General features: G+C 41.9%; 1 protein-coding gene across 1 annotated transcript; it reads right to left on the reverse strand.

The window, feature by feature from the left end:
• Positions 1-457: 457 nt before the first annotated feature.
• On the reverse strand, positions 458-10,071 carry CENPV (centromere protein V). The gene is made up of 5 exons (XM_033091866.1): positions 9,643-10,071; positions 6,847-6,945; positions 5,480-5,549; positions 2,089-2,203; positions 458-809 (listed from the first exon to the last, which is right to left on the reverse strand). Exons 1-5 carry the CDS (start codon positions 10,032-10,034, stop codon positions 685-687), a joined length of 801 nt encoding a protein of 266 aa, XP_032947757.1. The 5' UTR covers positions 10,035-10,071; the 3' UTR covers positions 458-684.
• Between the last annotated feature and the right edge of the window lie 6,093 nt (positions 10,072-16,164).

Raw genomic sequence — 16,164 nt, forward strand, 5'->3', positions numbered from 1 at the left:
TTTGCAAGACAAAGCATTCTGGAAATTGGTTGCACAACAATGCGAGTGTACTTAACACTACCAAGTAGCACACTTAAAAATTAAGATAGTAAATGCTGTTATTTGAATTTTACCACAATAAGAAAAAATTAGAAGCTGATTTACCTTAAAGAAAAAAAAAATCACACCCGCCCCGTCTTCCATGACCAGCCCTCTCTCCTCTGAATTCCTACAGCTCTTATTATCTTTACAACTCATGTGGCTTGTTCACATTCTTACATTTCTAATAACTTTTCATCTGTCTTATCTCTCCCTCCCAATTTGGTTGAAGCATCTTAACAACGTTCAGTAAGTATCTGCTCTTAATTGGCTGGCCTCAGAAGCAAAATCAAAGTGAGAAGAAAATGATGAACCATAGTAACCACTTTCATATTAAAAATATTTATTTTTCTAAAAGATCACACAAAAGTTGGGAAGAGAAAGAAGGATGTCAAATAGCTTACATCAAAATCTGGGCTGAGGAAGGACAAAGAGCTGCCTAAAGAAACTGGTAGCTGGAGCAAACTGCAGAGGTTGAGACGGCCACTGGTCAACGGCACCAGTGGCCGGGGTCAGCCACATTCATGAGCACCGCCGAGGTGCAGAGGGGCAGCACAGCTGCCGGCCCCAGTCATTCCTCCTTTGCAGGAAGGGAGAAGCAGGAGCTCACTCTTTAGACATGTTCTTGATGGTCTTGTGCTCCTTCATAGCCTTCTCCCAGTCGCTGCCATTGAACTCCTCAATGACTACACTCCGCACGGTGCCCTCATCCAGGCAATGTGGGGCAATTCCTAGAAGAAGGTGGCACAGAGAAAGGAGGGTCCCAGATGTGAGTGAGACCAAATGCTTTACTGACTCTTGGAAAAACCCACAGCAGCAAGCACCACTACACTGCATGTCAGGCTTTCCACATCATACACTACAGCTTACAATGTCAGCCTCCCGGCTCACTTCCCATCTCTCAGATGGGGATCAGGCTTCCTGAACCAGGGACGGCAAAGGCTGGCCATCAATCCATCAATACCAAGCTGAAAGTAAAAGGAGTACAAAGACTCAAGCCTACAGCAATCTCTGACTGGCAGCCTGCAGAACTCAGGCCTTTTCCAGAGCTTAGACGGTAACTGTGTAAGCACTAAACCCCTCCCCATCTATACAGGAGTTTATACTTTCCAAAAGCCTTTCCTTGTGCCTCAAGGTAGGCAAAAAGGAGTCTCCATGTGACACATGAGGAAGAGGGGCTGCTAAGGAAATGGGGTGGCAAGGGCGAGGATGATGTCATGCCCACCCCGCACAGCTGCCCCACCACAGCTCCGGAGGCTGCATCTACACAGGAAGCAAGATTACTCAGGAACAGCAATTGGTAAAATTTTCCATACGGTGATGGGAAGAGAACCGACTCTGGGTGGCGAACACACAATGTGAGATATAGATAATGTAGTACAGAATTGTACACCTGAAATCTATGTAACTTTACTAACAATTGTCACCCCAATAAACTTTAATTAAAAAAAAAATTACTCAGGAATGTCCTCAATGCTACTTTCCACTCAACTCGCACTGTAGCTGGTGTCATTCTGAACAACTGTCTAAGGTTGTTTTCTCCCCCCAGGTCCAAGGAGGACCTGAAGAGGAACGTGGGGGTTCTCCTGTTTGTGTTTTGAACAAACTGAAATATTACAAACGGCAAGATCAATGCTCCTCACCCTTGCTCCTTTATCACCTCAATCACCATCGTTGTTAAAACTCCCTGGCCCAGCCCACAGGCCCATCACCTCCCCCTCCTCTCTCTACCCGTCAGTGACAGCCCCAGCGACACACAGGTCTGGCAGCACCAGGAAATGAGAATCAGGGTCTGACTGGTATCTGAATAGGCAGAGCCAGTCTTAGATCCCATCACTTGAAAGAACTCTGCTGAAGAGCTGTTTTTCTAAAACATGCATGTGGAAAGGTCTCACCAAGCAGTAGCCAAGCCAAGTACGCCAGTGCCCACCTTTCCCACCGGCCTGTACCCAGAGCAGCCACAGGCGTCTCCACGTCCCTCCTGAGCTTGTGGCCACGCCCTTCACTCACCGAAGCCTCCGGGGTTGGAGCGGGGGGTGTAAAAGCTCTGCACGCCGCATCTCTTACAGAAGGTGTGCTGCGCCTTGTGCGTGTTGAACGTGTATGTGGTTATGCTCTCGGCTCCCTGAGGAAAAACAAATAGATTTCTCTTTTACAAAGAGATTTGTTCTTGTTGTTGTCATTTTTAAAAATATCTTTTAAAAGGCTCAATGGGTCGGCAAGCCCTTCTGTAGGGCTCTCAGGATCATGAAGACATACCAATCTCGCAGAGACTAGAGACTTCTCTGGGACAGGGACCCACCTACACTGCCGGGACACACATCAGTCCGGAGTGTGACAGCTCATGCCTTCTCCTAGGTCAGCTGCACACACAGCAACTCAGCCTCACATGTTCCCTGGTCCAGGGCAAGACAGCATGCCTTGTCGATGTCAGGGAGTGAAAACGCCTGCTTCTCAGGCCTCAAAGGGGGACAGCTCATGCTAGGGACTGGTTCTCCATGTCCCCAAACAGGAATGCTCAAGGTCTTAAGAAAACTGTTGACTGTATTTGAATTCATCTAGAAAGGACAAACTAAAAAAAAGGATATTTACCAGATATCATAGGCAAAGGACTACTTTCCTTAATGGATAGTAACAAATGGTAAATTGTGTAAATTGTTTGTTCATGTAAAGGACATGAATAAACGGTGAAAAGGAAAAGCAAATCGCTCTTTAACCTGTGAAATAATGTTCACACTCATGAACTGCAATGAGATTATTTTTCACTGTCAGGTTAACACAGTATTGATGAGTACATGGAGAAACACGCACTCTCATATATCAGTTGTAAGAATCTAAATTGGTAAAATTTGGCAACAGCTACCAAAATTTTAAATGTACATATCCTTTAACACAGCAACTGCACTTCTAGACATCTATCCTACAATTAAAATTCCATATGCATCCAATGACATATGTATATAGCACTGTAAAGGCTAAAGATTGGAAAAATGGAAAATGTCCATTGGTAGGAGACTAGTTAAAGCAATCATGGAATTGCTTTGGAATACTACGCAACTTGTGAAAAGAATGAGGCAGTTCTATTTACAAATACTAATATGGAACAATCTCCAAGGTCATAAAGTTAAGTGAAAAAGCAAAGTATAAAACAATTTGTATAGTACAGTACCGTTTCTATTCCATTTCTATTTTTTAAAAAGTAAATATACTTATACGTGTGTGCGTGCGTGCGTGCGTGCGTGTGTGTGTGTGTGTGTGTGTGTGTGTGAAGCGTTGGGTGGAGGTTTCTTACCACCATTAGGCTTTTTTATACTTCTTCCCTAGCTACCAGAAAACCACTCACTCAGGAGAGAAAAGCCCTCAGAGCTCCAGCCTTGCATAAAAATAATTCCCTGAAGGGGCCTCTTCTTTTTTTTAAAACTTTTTAAATTTATTTTTTAAGTGTGTTTTTTCAGGAGCCATCAACTCCAAGTCAAGTAGTTGTTTCAATGTAGTTGTGGAGGGTGCAGCTCACAGTGGCCCATGCAGGGATCGAACAGGCAACTCCGGTGTTCTGAACATCACACTCTAACCAACTGAGCTAACCGGCTGCCCCAGGGGCCTCTTCTCAGCCCACATCCACTTCACCACAGAGAAGTAGCAAAGAACAATTGCCAAGTGATCCCAAACCATCAAGTTATCTGATTACATACTTTCCCCCAAGACATTACCAAGAGGCACTGGGAGCTGCCTCACACCCTACTTTACCTCATTCATTACTAGAGATCACTCAGTAACATTCAGACCCTACTCCCTCATTATCCTGTGCATCCGCCAAAACATATCGCCTGTCATCATCAAAGAGCTACGTACTCAACCTCTCTGGTCATTTCTTCTGTCTTCACACCCAATCAGAAATCACCAACGACCACCATGTTGACCAATCTAATGGTCACTTCTCTTGACCATTAGATTCGTAACTTGCTCTTCTTAACCTGACCTCTCAGTACCACGCCTTCCATTTTGAAATATGTGTCTCTGAGGACATCACACTTTTCTGTATTTTCCTCCTTCCCCACTGGCCATCCTTCTCAGGGCTCTCTATAAATGCTGGCGAGCTCCAGGGATCTGTCCTCCGCCCTCTCCATTCTTTGGCTACACCCTCTACCCAGCTGACTGCACATGGTGTCACAGGTCTAAACATCATCAATATGCCAACAACTACCTAATCAGTGGCTCCAGCTCTGATCTCGCGCTACAACTCCACTTTACGAGATCCAGCTGTCCACTTCCTATCTCTACCTAAATGTCCAAAAGACATCTTCAACTGAACTTTTTCAAAACAGAACTTAGATGCCAGCACCCTCACCTGCTTCATTTACTCAGTCTTTTCTCCCAGACACCCACTGAGAGCCTACTCAAAGCCAAGCCTACAAGGCCAGGAGCTGGTCAGACATGACAAAAGTTGGTACTTAGAGACCCTCATGATCTAGTAAAGGAGACAGACATGGAAACAGATCATTACACCAAAGCACAGAGAGGTCTGTCAGACCACAATGGGGGCAACCAAGGAGAGGGAACCAAGAGAGGAATGAAAGCCCCGTTCCACATAAACAATAGTGGCTGAAAGCCTTTCTAAAAAACGTTTCTATTGTTTGACCAGAGATTTTATTTCTAAGACAACTGATCCTAAAGAAATAATTTCTAAGTTGTCAAAGATTTATACACAGGGAGGTTCATCACAGTATTGTTTATAACTGGAAAAAAATTGTACTCTCTCTCAAAGTTCAAATATAGAAAATTGCTTATGGTAGATTCATATAATATAATATGCTGCGAATACAGAAAAATAGTGTAAATAAACTAGGAAATGGTGTGGGGGAGGAAGAGATTAGACAACAAAGGGAAGACTTTTCACTGTTTATATGCCCTTTAGTATCTTTCAAATTTTGTACCAAGCACAAAAAATTACCCAGAATAATAAAGTGTAAAATTTTTGAATCACATATTTTCATTGGGAAATACTAAAGTCGGCAAAACAGAAAGAAAGGTAAAATCCTACTTTGATACAAACATACAATATATATTTAGCTGTATTTACCTGTGTAGAAAATAATGCACAAGGATAGACACCAAAATATTAACAGTGGTTACCTTTGGTTGATAAGATTTGAGTGATCTTATTTGTTTTTTGATTCTCTGTATTTGAAAATGTTTCCACCGTCATATCAAATATGCATCCAAAATACAGAGGAATAAATAATATAACCTTTTAAAAATAAACATGAAACCTGGGTGACGAGGAAATTAAAGCTCAGAGAGGCCCTGCTGTGCTCCCTGCCCCCTTGCACTCTACAGGGGTGCTGTACATCAGGGACTCACCAGCAGGTTCTGCATCTTCCACCCTGCTCTTAGCACTAACCTTCAGGAGCTTGAATCGAGAAGCCGGAACAATGAAGTGTCTATTCTGCTTCTTCTTGCAAATGCTGCAGCTACAGAAAGAAAGAGCAAGTCCCAGATTGTGAACAGCCATCTGCACCCTCTGAGTGCCTATAGGGCCCAACCTGGTATGTTCTGAGAGCCAGCTGACCCCACAGGTGAAGCTCCTCATCCAGGGAAGGGGGAGCTCAGGCAGATGGGCAGACTATCTGGGGTCTCTGCCCGCAGGTCCCACAGCCAGCAGTCGAGGCCACGCATCCCTTGGAAAACCAGGATCAACAGAACCACGTTTCTGCTGCCCACCCCCCAGTTCATTACAGAAAAGAACCATTGCATTCTAGAGACACTTAGAAAACAATTGTCAGACATAGCTACGATCTTATGCCTATGCGATGTCCACACCAAAAATGGATAAGGAAAATTATAAGTTTCCCTCTTTCCTCATCTGCACATTACAGAAAGCCTAGCTCCAAGTAAAACAGGTCCTCAGAATTACCATCTTTGAAATTAAATCTAAGTCCCCTCTTTTCAATCCATCTTTTAAAAAAATTCTAATTTAGTATAAAATCCTCTAAATGAGAGGATTCTCTGATCCTCTACTATAGGATCCCTGGTGTTTCTCCCATGTGGACCCCACTATTAGCAGCCTGGTGAGTTCCCCATCTGAGTAATCCCGCGGTCTATTTCTCATGTTATATAACTCAGCTACCACCGAGGGGCAAAAGATCCAGAAGTCAGAGCCTGTAGTCTTGGTTCTATCACAATGCCAGGAAAGGTGGAAAAAGCAGGCCCTCCACAGATCCTGGCAGTACCACCTGCCTCACCTGGGAGAACAGAGCGAAATGACCTGGAGGGTGGTGAGCTTCCAGGTGCAAGTAGGCTCCACTCACTCACTCTGCACCTCCCCCTACTCTCAAGACTCTACCCAAGGCTTTTCATTCAGTACCCAGGCTGCCTGCCCCATCTCCAGCTAACCACTCCCCCAATCCATGCGCAGAATTAGTCCGAGGGGTGACTGCCATGCACTCGCCAGAGGACCCTGCTCTGCATTACCTCGGGCTGTGCTCTAGTAGCGGTTTCTCTCTCTCTCTCTCTCTCTCTCTCTCTCTCTCAGACACACAGACACACACACAAAGACACACACACACAGCAGACTTATATTTAACCTCCATCTTAAAAAAAAATTATTATTGAAAACTTCTAGCACACCCAAAAGGAAAAAGAATGTAACAATAAACCCTTATGTACACATCACCTGACTTCAACAATTATCAGCTGTACAGATAATGTTGAAGCACTGTTTTAATTCATAAGTCCTTTTAAACCAACTTGGGAGGAGAAAACACTCACTTGCAGTCAAAAATGTGTAAGTCTGCCGAGGCCCAAACTTCAAAGCGAACTGCTCCACAGTGGCAGCCTCCTGTGTGTTTCACCAGGCCCTGGTATTCACTACATGAAACAGAAAATCAGAAAAGGGTTTCTGAATAGTCACGGAGGACCTTATTGCACAGCTCGTATTTTCTCTCTTCTCTTGCTGAAAGAAGCAGGAAGCAGGACGGACAAAACTCTTCTCCACATGACAACCAGATGCCTCTGTGCTTTTAAGAAGGTACTGTCAATTTTATAAAATAAAGGATTCAGTGCCTTCTTTGTCCATGAGTGCTCCGTTTTCCATTTCTTATATAGTAAAAGTTAAATAGTAAAAGAAAGCATTCCAAAAATTTGAGAAAGGGGGAGTAAGGGTGGGGATGGGAATCCTAATCCCACCACTCAAACATTTTTATTTATATTTACTAAAAATTTTTACAAACCAAACATTAAACAAGATACAGGAGACATAGTTCCTGGCCTTAACGACCTTAAGCAGCCATCAAACAAATTACCCAAATAATATTTAAATGATTGTGACAACGGTGGTACAGGCTGCCATGAAAAAGACAAGGAGACCCAATTGAGTCTGGGGGTTCAGAAAAGCCTTCTGAGAAAGTAACAACAGCTCTTATAATTTTGTTATATTCCCCTCCAGTATTTTTCATATACATGACTTTTTACAGAGCTATACATACATATTACATACAACTTTAATCCTTTTAAAACTTATTATAGATAAGCCAGGCCCTTAATTGAACATTAAGATTTGATAAATATCTTTCAAATTGCTTTCCAAAACGGCTAAATACTTATCAATAATGAAGGAGAAAACATTTCACTCTAACTTCTCAAGCAATAATTATAAGAAAAATAGCTTGCTTCAGTTTTAATTTGCATTTATTTGGTTATTAAGACTAAACAGGCAGATGGGTAAAAAAAGGTATGGGGAATAAGAGGTACAAACTTACAGTTATAAAATAAGTAAGTCATAGAGACTTATTAAGGTACTGCACAGGGAATATAGTCAATAATGATAACTTTGTATGGTGACAGAGGGTTATCACTGGACTTATCATGGTGATCACATCCTAAGGAATATAAATGTCGAAGTCACTATGTTGTACACCTGAAACTAATATAATATTGTATGTCATCTATAATTTTTTAAAATTTATTTAAAGACAACGTTTTACAATTTTTTTACAAGTTGAATCAGTTAATTTGATGTATTTAATTTTTTTCGAAATACACAATTAATGCTTGCTGTAAAAAATTCATTTGATAAAGTTAAAAATCAAAATCTCCTATAATCCTAACACCCAGAGGAATCCAGTTAACTATTTGCTATATATTCCTCCAGACATTTTTCCATACGATAATATTTTAACAGTGCTGAATTATACATTCCTTTTGCATGTAAGTTAATTTGATGAGTTCTGGTTTCTTAATAAATGTATGTGTACTCACACCAAACTGATAGGTTAAAAAAAATCTCATCTTTTTATGTCAACATTTTAAAATCTTTTTCTAAACCATTTATCAGTTTTGAAGTAAAATTTTACTTCCAATTTGAGTTTTACGTTTCGGAGGATCTTTATAGCCCCTACACTTAGCAGTAACTGGCACACAGGTGCTCAAAAAAAAGTTTGATGAATATAAAAAAACGTTCAGCCTATAGTCCAAGATGATACATCAAAAACTGAAGCACAGAGAAAACCAACTATTTCACCTCTGAGAAGGTTCACCCTAAGAGAATTTCTTCTGGAACAAAGACAAAGGAACATTTTTGTTCAAGAAAAGAAGTAATCCTCAGGTTGTTAGGCAATCGTTAGGTTGTTCTTGTTTTTTTCTAGGGTTTTGATTGCTCTTTTTAATTCATAAAATAATCGACAAAGATACTATTAGGGCGCTAAAATACTTCTTTGTAGCACAACTGTTCTACAGAGTAGGGATCTAGACGCTATCACATTTTGTGAAAACAAAGCAGCTCTTGCCAGAGATAACACTAACAGCCCATTTCTAACAACACAACACCGACACTCTGAAATCCTCTGGTCATTGAAGGAGCTGGGGGTTCTTTTCCTGCAGCATCAAAGCTGGGGAAGCGCAGAGGAGAGAGTGCCGCCCGGGAGCATCAGCGGTGAACAGAAAACCCTCCCCACCTTAGGTTTCCACGCCGAGCTCCTAAATCCCAGCGCGTCTCTGTGCGCGCTCCTCTTCGGGATGCAAAACACCCCCCTCCCCACCAGCCCGCTCCCTCACAGCGAGCGCCTGGAATAACGGGATTTCGCCTCCCAGTAGGTTCAAAACTCTTAAAGATTTTCTCATCCCCTTATCTTTCCCTCCTACCCTCTCTCCAAAAACACATGCTCAAATATAAAAAGCGACTCAGATATGAAGAAAGTCGTGGGATTTATCTTCTTTTCATTGGGAAAGGCCCCGGCACCCTTTGCGCGCCAAGACCAGAGACAACGTCCCGTGCTTGATGGTTGTCCCCGGGAGAGACCCTTCGTGTCCCAGGACGCCGTGTGTGCCTCCACAAGCTCCAGGGCGGCGCCCCCAACCTCCCTGGGGAGAAGCCCCCACTCCAGCCCAGGAAGCACACCCCTAAAGGCAATTAGAAACGAGCCTGGCACCACTGGGGGTAAGCGCGGCGGTCACACTACCGGTAAGACGCAGAACAGAACATCTGCCCCAAACCCGCACGCAGGTAGAAGCGCGCGGCGGGCGGGCGGGCTAGCCCGACTCCCGCGCGCCGGGCCCGACCGCACTCACAAGGTGTCCAACAGGAGCTTGGCGGCCCCCTCGAAGGTGAGCCTCTGCCGCTTCTGGAATGTCTCCCAGCGCTCCCGCTGGTCGCCCAAATCCAGCGTCGCCACCGAGGACGTCGGGGTTGCCGGGGTCGGGGGAGGCGGCGGCGGGAGCAGCTCCAGCTCCGGCGGCGGCTCCCCTGGGCCCACCTCCTGGGCCCGCGGCGACAACTGCCTCGGCCGCTGCTTCGCCGACGACTGCCTAACCGCCTCCCCGCTCCCACCCCGGGCCTGGGCCGTGGGGCGCCGTGCGCGGCTGGAGCCGGGGGCCGAGGCGGCGGCCGCGGGGGCCCTAGAGGCCCGGGGACGCTCCTGCCCGCGAGGCTCGGAGGACGCGGTCTTCCGCGTCTGCCGCATGGCTCCCGCAGCCTGGTGCGCAGGCCTCGCCGCCCGCGCGCCCCCGCCGCCTCGCGCCCCCGCCCCGCTCCGCGCGCGCCCCTAACCGCCAACCAACCTGCACGCCCAGGGGGCGCTGCGCATGCCCGCCTCCCGGGCCCGGGCCCACCGCCGCAGAAAACCCGCTCGCCCCCCGGCCTCCCGGCCTGCACCTGCCAGCTGCATCCTGCAAGCCAAGCCGGACAACGCCTCGGCTCCCGACGCCAAGAGCCGGTTTGCAGTTGCAGAGGCACCTCCGTCCCCTCTGAACCCAGAGGGCTTCTTCCTACCTTCCTGACCTAGGTAGTGTTGGATCAGCCCTGAATTCACAGTCACATCCCGGCGAACAGCTTGGGTAACTTCATCTTCAAGGTGAGGACTACTACTTATTTTGCAGGAGCCAGCGTGCGCCTGAAATGAGCTAATACTACTATGTGTAAATGACCTGGCACCTGCTGCCTACTGGACAAAGAGCATCCGAAATGACAATTCTTAAACTTGGTCTTTCCAACTTTATAAAACAATGTATGTAATGTATATAAATATATTTTAAAAATTACAAAACAGTGTCCTGAGGATATCGAGTCAACAGGTTTTTAAAAAAGTAATAAATGAATGAACCCCAAACTAAATTACGTAATTATAGTTTTGTTGAACACAGAACCAAAGTTTAAAGACAAAAATCACAAGAGCCACTGATGAAACATAGATATTTTCTACATTTATTAGTTGCTCTATTTTATTCATATCTTCAAAGAAATAACATTTTCTTTTACTTGTTTTTCTACTTTTTTGTTTTCTACTTTTTAAATTTTTATTTCTATAATTTTTATATTAGTTTCAGGTGTACAAAACAACATAATGATTAGACATTTACACCCATCACAAAGTGATAACCCCTCCAAATCTACTATCCCTCTGACATTGTATATATCTGTTACAATACCATTGGACTATATTCCCTATGCTGTACTCTATATTCCAAGACTATATATTTAATTATAGTTGACATTCAATATTATTCTACTTGAGCTTCAGGTGTAGAGCACAGTGGTCAGGCATCTACACAGTCTATGAAGTGATCCCCCTGACAAGTCCAGTGCCCATCTGGCACCCTACATGAGCTTTACAACATTATTGATTATATTCCCCATACTGTATTTCACATCCCCATGACTATTTTGTGAGTACCAATTTGTACTTTCTAATCCCTTCATATTCTCCTTCATTCCCCAAAGCCCCTCCCTGTTTTGTACTTCTTTAATTTCAACTTTCTTCTTTATTAATTCTGTTTTTGTTTATCTTTTCATTAGTTTAATAGTTTATTGGATTAAATACATAATTCATTTATTTTCAGTATTTTGGGTAGTAATAAAAGTATTAATGACTATAAATTTTCCTCTGAGTCTAGCTTTAGCTGTATCTGTTAGGGTTTTATATGAAGTGTTCTCTTAAAATTTTCCAGATCATCTGTACTTTCAGTTTTTACCAAAGTGAATGTACCATTTTATACTCCACCAGCAATGTATGAGAGTTGCAGTTGCTCCACACCCTTACAACACTTGGTATTGTCAGTCTTTCTGATAAATGTGCAATGATATCTCCTTGATGTACAGTGATGTGGGGCACTTTTTCATGTGTTTGTTGACCATTTGGATATCTTCTTCTGTGAAGTGTCTGTTGACACTCAGAGTTAGCCCATTTTGTAAATTGAGTTGTTTCATGTATAGTTCTTTATGTCTGGATACAAGTTACTTGCCAGACATATCTATTTAGAATATATTCTTCCAGTCATGGCTTTGCTTTTTGTTACCACACAGGGGTTCTTGCCCCTCTCAAGACAGAAATCAAGAGAGTGGGTGAAACAATTTTGCAGAGAGAAAGGTTTATTAAAGTGAAAGCTTGATGCCCCAAGGAAGCACACTCCGGAGGAGAATGGATGTGGCTCCCCAAGCTTTACAGGTACAGCGGTTTTATAGGCTTTTGGAATTGGGGGCCACCCTTTCCTCTTTCCCTTCTCCCTCCCCAAAGTATGTGGAGGCAGGTCCTACACTGTGCCTGCACAGTATACCTACATGCTACTTTATGTACCTTCATGCTACTTCAAGCATCTCATGTCTCATTCGCATCTTAAATATCCACCTAGGGGTGTGTGTTTTACTATGATAATGAGGTGTCCTGTGGGGTATCCTGTTCACTGTGCCTTTTGTCATGTGAGATGGCCTGTGGGGCCTCTGGTCCTGGTCCCCACATAAGAATGCAGGATATGATGAGGCCAAAAAGGAACACCCATGGAGCCATAGATAGGGGAGTCATACCACTGTATTCTCTCTGGCGGCCTGGGGAGACACACGCAGTAGTAGCCACAGGATCTGTAGTCCGCCATTCATTTCTCTGCCTGCCAACCAACCAACCAATCAACACAGCCCCACAGTTACATCAGTAGCCAATTGGCTAACCGGTTACAGCTGATAGCCAACCAATCACAGTTGATGGTCATTCATCACAGGAGCCCCCAACTCCCCACCAGAGGCCGAGAGCATGGAAACTGCTCTGTGGGACTCTGTCCCCACGTGAGGAAAAGTTAACTTTAGGACAGCTCTTTTAACTAATGTGCATACACAACTTTAGAAATTTTCCTTAGGCTCCCTTTTCTCTCCAGTGATCACGGTTCTGTCTGCTCATTGTTTCTTATTGGGAGGGGAGGGGACGGGATGTGGCTCAAGGTTGTTTTCCCCAGCTGCTGGTTCCCCCTATGTGACTACCGACTACATCTTCACTTTAATATCTTTAGATGAGTGGAAATTTTTAATTTTGATGAAGTTCAACGTGTGATTTTTAATTTTATTTAATGGTTAGCATTTTTTTGTCATGTCTTCAAAAAATCTTTGCCTACTCCAAAGGTCATGAAGAATTTTCTCCCTTTTCTTCCAGAAGCTTTATAGTTTTAGCTTTTATACATAAGTCTGTGATCCATCTCAAATTAATTTTTGCATATGATGTGAGGTAGAGGCTAGTTTCATTTTTTTCATATAAATATCCAGTTATCTATGTCTTAATCCTCTCTTTTGGTCCATTGATCTACATAGTTACCTTTACACCAAGACCAATCTGTCTTCATTACACACTTAATTACTTAGTTACAAAATCAGAGTGAGTACTCCAGATTTGTTTTTTAAGATTATCTTGGCCCTTCCAAGTCCTGTGCATTTCCATATAAAGTATAGAATCAGCTATTAATTTTTACAAAACAGCCTGCTTGATACTCTATGCTATCAACCATACTTCTATGAAAATCTCTTAGTTCCTCCAATTTAATATTCGTAGCTTCATTCCTTTAATTTTCATTCTTTTGCTACTACTCTCCTGAGACTTAGACAAACTAATATTTTTTGTATTGTTCTAGTTATTTCTTTTTTTTTTCTTTTTTAAAGATTTTTATTGGGGAAGGGGAATAGGACTTTATTGGGGAACAATGTGTACTTCCAGGACTTTTTTCCAAGTCAAGTTGTTGTCCTTTCAGTCTTAGTTATGGAGGGTGCAGCTCAGCTCCAGGTCCAGTTGCTGTTGTTAGTTGCAGGGGGCAGAGCCCACCATCCCTTGTGGGAGTCGAACCGGCAACCTTGTGGTTGAGAGCCCACTGGCCCATGTGGGAATCTAACCGGCAGCCTTCGGAGTTAGGAGCACAGAGCTCCAACAGCCTGAGCCACCGGGCTGGCCCCAATGTTCTAGTTATTTATTGATTGAATCAAGTCAACTTCATTCCTAGAGTCAGACTGTTCAAGGCACACACCTTTTTAATCGTCTTCTTGGGTTTTGGATTGTGCAGTAGCTTTATTAAACTGTTTTCTTCACCTCAAGCCAATTTAATGGCATAATATTTTGAAAATAAAATCCTAATCCATGTTTTTCATTTTTAAATTGGGCTGAACCTTACATACATTGAAGTGTTTTTACATACACACACAACTTCACAACCACCATCCAGATCAAAATATAGACCATTTCCAGCATCTTAGAAGGGTCCTTTGTCCCCACTCAGTCAATCTTCTCAAAAGATAACCACCACTTTTACTTCATCACCATGATTTTGAACTTCATATAAATGCAATTATGCAATATGTACTTTGTGTATGACTTATTTTACTCAATGTTACACCTGTGAGTTTTATCCATGTCGTTCATGTATCCATGGTTCATTTATTTCCAGTGCTGTGTGGTATTCCAATATACAAGTACGAATATGGCACATTTTATTTATTCCTTCTATAGCTGAATGATATTTAGAGTGTTTCCAGTTTGGCACTATTATAATAAGGCTGCTCTAATCTTTTTTTTCTAAGAAACCATTTTATTTTCCTCAAGATCTTGTGGGACAGGAATTCAGGAAGGACTTGGCTGGATAGTTCTTGTTTGAGGTGTCTCATGCAATTTCACTGAGATGTCATTAAGGTTACAGTCATCTCAAGGCTGGACAAGGCTGGACATCAAAGATGGCTTCACTCACATGGCTGACAGTTGATGCTGGCTGATGGCTGGGAGATCAATTGGGCTGTCAACTGGAGCACTTCCCTGGAGCCTCTCCATATGGCTTGGGCTTTCTTGGGTGGCCTCAGAGAATTTGGATTTTTTATAATTGGCAGCTCAGAGCTCCAAAAGTGAGAGACCTAATGTACAAGGTGGAAATTTTACTGTTGTGTTTTGTTTGTTTGTGTGTTGTCTTTTTCTCTTAGTACAAAAAAAAAAAAAAAAGCCTGCTGGGATTTGGGGTTGGAGTTGCATTGAATCTGTATAACAATAGAGAGAACTGACTTTTTAACAGTATCGAGTCTTCCAATACATAAAATGTCTCTCCATTTATGAAATCTTATTTAATTTTTCTCAGCAATGTTTTGTAATGAATTTAATATATCTTTTGCTAAATTTATTCCTAAATGTTTGCTATTTTGCAGCTGTTACAAATGGTATTTTAAAATTTTATTTTTCCAATCATTTGTTGCTAATATATGGAAAAACAATTGGTTTTTTCTATATCGACCTGGTATCCACTGACCTTGCTAAATTTACTTATTTGTCCTAATAATTTTGATTTCCTCTTAGATCTGAGTGTAGGCTGTTTCTTAATTTCCAAGCAAATTTTTTTTAAAAATTGGGTGGTTGATTTCTAATTTTATTGGGTTATAGTTCAAGTTTCTGAATTATAAAATCTATTTTTTTGGAATTTGTTATCATTTTCTTTATGGTCAGGCATATAATTGATTTCTATGAACATAACGGGTATATGTTCTCTATAGATTAGAAAGTTCTCTATGTGTTAAATCAAGCTTATAAACTGTATTATTCAATTCCTCTATGATTTGCTTTGTTTTTGCCTAATTAGTTAAATTCTGAAAATGAATATTCTGTATTTGGCTATGTTTGGTGCATAAACATCTATGACTCTTAGGTTGTCTTTATAGATTATGTATAATTATGAATTTTAATTACAAGTATGAAAAGTGTATATTATTTTACATTATACATAAATAATAACATTATGTGTTTTTATTAAACAATAGCCTTTTAGCTCTTTTTAATGTATCTGGCCTTGATTTCAATTTTATCTAATAACAATTTCCCACTCCTGCTTTCTTTTGTTTGTATTTATATGATCTATAGCTACCTATCCCTTTGTTTGTAACTTTTCTTTAATACTTTCAAATGAAAATAATAGGTGGATTTTTAACACCTCAATCTGTTATCTTTTTGTTTTTAAATAGGAAAATTTAGCTCTTTTGCATTTATTAAACTGAAATCATTCTTTTTTCTATCCATTAATTTATTTTATATCTTATATAAATATTTTATATCTTACCTTGTTGTTGATTTTTTTTTTCTTTGTATTGGCTTGGAAAAGTTTCTCTTCCTTCCCTTCCTGCCTCCCTGTTAATTTGGAAATTCTAATCTATGTCTCCACAATGCTGGTGTTTCCCTTCTCATACCTAGTAGTTATGAAACCTATATTCCTCTAGTAATATTTCAAAATTGATCAATAAACACGTTTTCCAAAACATTTCACACACTCACACCCCACCCTTCACCTAAATGGAAATTTTAGAAACGGATATTTTAC

Source organism: Rhinolophus ferrumequinum, chromosome 21 (genome assembly GCF_004115265.2).
Source record: "Rhinolophus ferrumequinum isolate MPI-CBG mRhiFer1 chromosome 21, mRhiFer1_v1.p, whole genome shotgun sequence".
NCBI classification, from domain to species: domain Eukaryota; kingdom Metazoa; phylum Chordata; class Mammalia; order Chiroptera; family Rhinolophidae; genus Rhinolophus; species Rhinolophus ferrumequinum.